General features: G+C 54.9%; 2 protein-coding genes across 2 annotated transcripts; one reads left to right on the forward strand and one right to left on the reverse strand.

Annotated features, from left to right (window-relative positions):
* Positions 1-7: 7 nt before the first annotated feature.
* On the forward strand, positions 8-1326 carry BBK36DRAFT_1163790 (alpha/beta-hydrolase; the record flags this gene model as incomplete). The annotated part of the gene is made up of 2 exons (XM_024894574.1): positions 8-52; positions 124-1326. Coding segments are annotated over 2 exons (1248 nt in total), but the record flags the coding sequence as incomplete, so codon positions are not given.
* Positions 1327-2282: 956 nt separating this feature from the next.
* BBK36DRAFT_1200015 (hypothetical protein) lies at positions 2283-5761 on the reverse strand (the record flags this gene model as incomplete). Its single annotated transcript, XM_024897110.1, has 7 exons — positions 2283-2494; positions 2580-2775; positions 2863-3524; positions 3584-4757; positions 4817-5079; positions 5139-5207; positions 5263-5761. The coding sequence occupies 7 exons, from the start codon at positions 5756-5758 to the stop codon at positions 2283-2285; spliced, it is 3072 nt and encodes a 1023-aa protein (XP_024744947.1).
* Between the last annotated feature and the right edge of the window lie 645 nt (positions 5762-6406).

Below are 6406 nucleotides of genomic sequence, written 5' to 3' on the forward strand. Positions count from 1 at the left end.
CGAGCAGAGATGCTTGCCGTTTGAGCTCGTGGAAAGGGGGTTCGACGTCTGGGTGAGCTTCATATACCTCCAATCCTCCTTCTTATTTCCTGGCTCTGCTAACGTGCGTGAACCCCTTCTCAGTTTGGAAACAACCGCGGCAACAAATACTCCAAGAAATCCATCCACAGCTCGCCCACGTCGCTCAAGTTCTGGGACTTTTCCATTGATGAATTCGCCTTCCACGATATCCCCAACAGCATCGAGTACATCCTCGAGACGACCGGCCAGCAGAGCCTCTCCTACATTGGCTTTTCGCAGGGCACCGCCCAGGCATTCGCGACGCTGGCCATCCATCCCAAGCTCAACCGCCAGGTCAACGTCTTCATCGCCCTCGCGCCCGCCATGGCACCCGCCGGCCTGTCCAACGGCGTCGTCGACTCCCTCGTCAAGGCCTCGCCGCAGGTGCTCTACCTCATGTTCGGCAGGCGATCCATCCTCAGCTCCGCCACCATGTGGGAGACGCTCCTCTACCCGCCCCTGTTCTGCCGCCTCATCGACATGGGCCTCTCGTTCCTCTTCGGCTGGCGCACGACGAACATCTCCGCGAGCCAGAAACTCGCCGCGTACCCCCACCTGTACTCCTTCACCAGCACCAAGAGCGTCGTCCACTGGTTCCAAATCATCCGCAACAAGTGCTTCCAGATGTACGACGACGACGTCTACCAGCCCATGAGCGTGGCCTCTTCCAGCAAGTACTCCAAGGTCGCAAAGTACCCGACCCGCAACATCAGGACCCCCGTCGTCCTGGTCTACGGCGGCAGCGACTCCCTCGTCGACATCAAGTCCATGCTCCACGAGCTGCCGCGGCAGACCGTCGCCACCGAGATCCCGCACTACGAGCACCTCGACTTCCTCTGGGCGCGCGATGTCGACACCCAGGTCTTCCAGCACGTCTTTGACGCCCTCAACAGCTTCACCGACGCCGAGCACACCGAGGAGGAGTACGACCGGTACCACTTCGTCCGCCAGGAGAGCCTCGTCGGGTCCGCGTACGTGCACGCCCATCCGCACAGGGGCAGCGAGAGCGACGCCTCCGTCGTGGCATCGTCGTCCTCGTCGGGCGAAGAGGCCAGGAAGAATCTGCAGCACCGCGCGCGAGAGCAGCAGCGCGTCCACCAGGCCATCGCGCCGGAGGATAAAGGACCCGCCAATAATAAGAGCGCAGAAGAAGTAGCCCGTCCTGTCGAAAAGTTGAGGGGCGTGGGCGTCCGGAGAGGAAGCGGTCTTGCTTCCGGTATTGTGCCCACCCATGCGGACAGCGTCGATGGTGCACGAGATGATTGAGGGCTGCCGCCGCGCCTGGGGCTTCGCTTTCATTGGAGCAATCTTGTTTTGTTTTCCTGTCCGCCTGGCTGTTCCTTTTTCTTCTTCCTCCTCTTCTTCTTCTTATTCCTCTGGGTTGATTCTTGGGTTGGTCATTAACTGTCTGGGCGTAAACTTCTGGATTGGCGACTTTTACTTGGAAATATATAGATCTATCTCACTACCTTATACTTAATACCTTATCAAAGCAAATCCTCTTCATGCTACCTACGTTGAAGTCATGCTTCACAAGCGAAACGAGCAAATCACTCACGACCATTGAAAAGTAAAATCATGCAATCAATGCAAATTCGAATATTACTACTTGTTTTTCTAGCCCGCTCAAACAACACCAGCGCCAGGAACCCATGACGAATGGCAAGATAAATAACCCCAGCAGCCTTTTTTGTCTGCCTGTCTGTTCCGCAAGACGAGAATAACAAAATAATCAATATGACTGGAAGAAATTATCCACAGAAATCCCACCTCTTTTCTCTCTTCTTTTCGCGCCGCGCTCCCGGGCTCCAAGACTTATCTCTCTATGTTCATTATAGTTCTGTGCCCCTCGCATATAAAAAGGGCCGGGGCCATATTGATAATGAAAAGAACGGGGGCTGGGGGTATCTTGACACGCGCGCAGAGAGGCCATGTGTCTATGTTCTAGATGTTTTATACACCGAAGTCAATGGAATCAACATGTCTCCATGCTAAGCAAAGGCGCCGAAGAATAATGGAAACCTAATTGTTGGTTTCCCGAGGGGGCGTTTCCTGAAACGCTGCTCCCAAGTCGCTGTCGGCTAGGCTGGTCAATGGGGTATGATGGTTCAAATCTCTTACGCAAGGTGAATATGTATAGTATGGTTATAATTACGGATCAAGGGGGGGCACCTAACGGGATATAGGTGGGAAAGGGAGGATGGGGTGAGCACAAGGTCACGTCAGATCGTAACGCCGCCCAAGGGGAGGATCTTGCTCTTGTCTCCGAGAAATTGGGCTCGGTAGTCAATGATCCCCTGGCTGATGGTCTGAAAGTCCTTGACCTTGCGGTTGCGGAAATCCGTCAAGAGGAGCTTCAGCCCGTTGATGTACTCGTTCTTCCTCGCCTCGTCAAACTCGTTGTGAGCGCCAAGCTGGAGGAGGATTTGGTCATCTGAGCATCGTACACCCGGTCATGTCAGCGTTCTCTATGCAAAAGCGCACAAGAGCAGGAGCGCCCTTCTCAAAGATATACATACCCGGTGCTTTCATGTCCTCGAAATGTTGGAACTCGCACTCTTTGCCCTTCGAACAGCTGTTGTGGAGCAGCTCGTCGGGGCACAGCTGGTGCTTCACATCTATCTTATTGCTGTATGTTAAGGAGCGAAGGCCGCCTGCGACGGTCTTGGAGTACTCGGGATGGAAACGATATGCGTGGAAGTATCGAAGGGGCGACTCATACGGTACGAATGTGGTCCGAGGTGCATCAGAGGCCGGGACTGGGGCTGGCGCCGGGGCCGGCACCGCCAATGCCTCACTTACTTGATCAACCTGTTGCGCGATTAGACAAAGCGGTCGGCCCTCTGTGCGCAGGGAAACGTCTACTTCTCTTCCACTTTCAGAAGCTGTATCCCCTCGGCCCGTAGAGATCTGTTGTGCGGCAGTCGTTTCTGTCGCGATTTCTTGATCCTGCAGACCACTCGTGCCCACTTCGGACGAAGCCAGGTCAGCAGGCGCGGGACTGAAGGAAGTTGAAGCTCGCAAGGACTCCCCCGAGGGGCTGGATAGTTCAGCGTCTGGAGGCTCGTAGCCGTCTGATCCGTCTTCTGCGTCGTTGGCGTCGCCGGCTTCCGACAGGGCGGAAGTTTGTGTCTCCTCTACCGTCTCCTCTACCAGCGTGGTGGTAGCGTCATCGTCTTGCACCGACACAACGGTCTGATCAGGCCCCTGGCCAAGGTCATCAACGAGTACAGCTGTTGTATTCGCCGCTTGGATTGAGGCCAGTTCGTTAGCTGACGGCTTTTCTTTGGTCTCCTCAGCAATGAGCGAGTTGGGCTGCTGTTCGTATTGGGAATCTTCAAGCTGATGTGGTGACGTCTCACGGGTTTGTCGAGCTCCAAGGTTGTGTTGCGAGGATATGCTCGCAATATCCATTGCGTCCGTCAATGGAGAAGAAGGACTTGACGGCTTAGCAGGAGACAAGGCTTGATTGAAAAGCAAAGGTTAGCCTCGACTCTTTTTACAACCAGTGGATCAAGCTTACCTTGCGGCTCTTGTGTTTCTTCGCTGCTCGATACTGCATCAACGTCCTCCTTCAACTTCTCCTCTTCTTCAAGGCTTTGTTGAATCTCGCGTTGAATATTCGCCATCTGAGCTTGCAGGAGCTGCAGCTTGAGCTGTTGCTCTCGGCGACGGGCTTCAATGATTGGGAGGCGCTCGCTAGCCGCACGCGAGCGACTGCGGTGTCGTTCGTTTCCACTTTGTGGACTCGCTTCAGATAATCGAGGCAGCCCTGGTGACGAGGCTGACATTGGGGGAGTTGAGCGTGGGAGGTCCTGGCTTTCGATAGACAAGGATACGGGCAGACTCGTAGCTTTGCTGTTGATGGTAGTCTCAAAAGTGCCATTGGTGGAGTCGCCGTTCATCGCTGGAAGAGCCGGTGAATCTGGTTGGGACTGCTTTGCTTTCTTACGCGCCTCAGCCTCTGCGATTCTTCTCTTCATGGCTTCAATCTTCTTGGTCATGTTGTCCAAGTTGTCTTTCGCGGCGCTGTTGTCGCTGCCACCGCCAGGAGGCGTGGTCATAGGGCTCGAATATTGTTGTGCTGCAGCCGCACTGTCGGCAACAGATGGAATGGTACGAAGGGACACCGAAGTCTTGAGCGCCGGATGTGCTCTCGTAGCCAGCACTGTTACTTTTTGCTCAGGAGAGTCAATGTCCATTTCAGCATCATCTTCGTCGTCGCTAACATCAATGAGAAATGGGACGGGCTTTCTGGTCTGGCCAAATGGACGCTTCGAAGGCCTCGGGTTCGAATCCACCATGCCGGTAGAGGCCGAGCGCTCCAATAATGCATGCGTAGACTGTGGAGGCTGCGGCGTGGAAGAGAGAAAGAGACCTGGAATTGACGGAGGGTGTCCATTGGGGCTGACGCTTTGGGCTGGCGTGCATTCCCGCGAGGCAGCACGTATGCCAATGGTGGTCGTATCGAATGAGGCTGCTGCTGTAGCATCATTGCCCTTGTCCGTTACTTGTTGGGTTTGTTGAGGAGGCGCGTCTGAATGAGGGCGCTTCTGTCCTCGCGCCTCGAGTTCACGAGCTTTTCGCAGAGCCTCCATCTTTTGATATAGAATCTTCGATTTCTCAGACTGGGTCTTTGTTGAACGTTGCTGTTTTGCGGCTGGCGGGGGAGCTGAAGCTGCCACGGATGCGGATGCCTTGGTAGAAGCTGGAGGCGCGGCCGTTGACGTGCTCGGTTTCCAGGGCCAGGCGTGACAGCTGCAGCATTGCCTGCTGCATCTACATCAAATCCCAGCTCCTCGAAAAGGCCGTCCAATATGGATTTATCGATCCCCTCGTTGACGTAGTCCTGGTATCGTACGTTTAATGGCCATAGCCGAAGAATGGCATCCCGGGCCTGTTTTCGTGCCGCAGCAACAGTCTTGACGTGCGGTGAGCTGGGAGCGGATTGATTCTCTCTGTTCATTTTGGCGACCGGCTCTGCTACTTGCGAAGGCTTGGTATTGTTCAACTGTGGTTCTGATGATGGGAATTAGTCACTGAAGCAATGCATAGTGCCCAGTAATGACGAAGCTCACCGTCGGAAGAATGATGGTCGATTTCCTGAGGGGAAAGGTAAGGTGAATATGAACCTGAGCGATCTCGACCTAACCATACTCTGTCAGCAAGGGACCGAAACCGTGACATTTTGTAGTAGCTTGCCTGCGGAGATGACGGCTGAGGGGTCATCGGCCGTCTGCCTGCCGTTTGTATTGCTCAGTCCGGAGAAGTTTCCTGTGTCTATACGCATGTATGATGTGCCGCCGACGGTCTCGGCGTCCCTTGGCTCATAGACATCCTCCACCTCACCTTCGCTGATCTCGCCCTCCTCACTCATATCGGTCTGTTGCGTAGAAACATTGACTTGAGTAGCATCGGGATGTCCTGGTCCGAAAGAGGGCTGCTGCTGGTTCGCCCAGCCGTCTTGCCACTGCGCCGCGTTCTGCGAGTAGTTCAAAGCCAGCCCAGGAATCACATTATGGTGATTATAGGCATCTCTGGGAGCCGGTTCGCCATGTACAATGGTTCGCACCGCACCATTTGGATAGCTATTCGCTGGAACCGGATATGAGGGATGATATGGCTGATGCGCATACGGAGCGCGTGGAGGATAGCTATGTAATGGGTCGTAGTCGTACCCATAACCTGATTGAGCCATTGCTGGCCGAGTCCAAGAATGACCGATGGGCGCACAACCTCAATTATTGCAGAAGCGAGTGACACCTGATGACTGACAGAGATGGTCGTTGCAATTTGCGAAAGGGGAATGCGGGGAGACGGTGGCGGCTCGTGAAGGTGTTGTTGGATTTCTTGTGGTAGTTGACGAGGTCGAGCTCGAAGGAGGAGAAATCGTCGAGGGCAAGACGAGCCTGGCAGTGGCGGAGCCGGAGATCCCTGGTCTGGAGCGGGAAGGCGCGAGCCGGAACCTGTAAAATCACTGAGCAGCGAAACAGCTCAAGATTGCTTCTAGCACGCCGAACCCGGCTGTCGTCTGCAGAGCGGAGTGATGCTTGACGCGATGAATCGCCATGTGGGATGAGAGGACAATTTCGTTTGGCGAGAAAGAGATCGGGGCGCCGGCTTAGGTAAGAATCTGGAAGGTTAGGTACGTACTGCAGCACCGCTGTGGTCAAGGCTGCGCTAACCCCGACCGGGCCTGGCGCATCTCCAATCCCGTTGTTATCGCGATTGCCAAGTCACGTGGAAGCGCTCTGTTTACTTTCGCGGGGTCTGCCCAGCAACCAGGGTGCTGTAGCTGCATGTACACAATTACGGGAGCTCCCCCAATTGTCACCGCACTTATTGT

The sequence above is a fragment of the Trichoderma citrinoviride genome (assembly GCF_003025115.1).
Source record: "Trichoderma citrinoviride strain TUCIM 6016 unplaced genomic scaffold BBK36scaffold_60, whole genome shotgun sequence".
NCBI classification, from domain to species: Eukaryota; Fungi; Ascomycota; class Sordariomycetes; order Hypocreales; family Hypocreaceae; genus Trichoderma; species Trichoderma citrinoviride.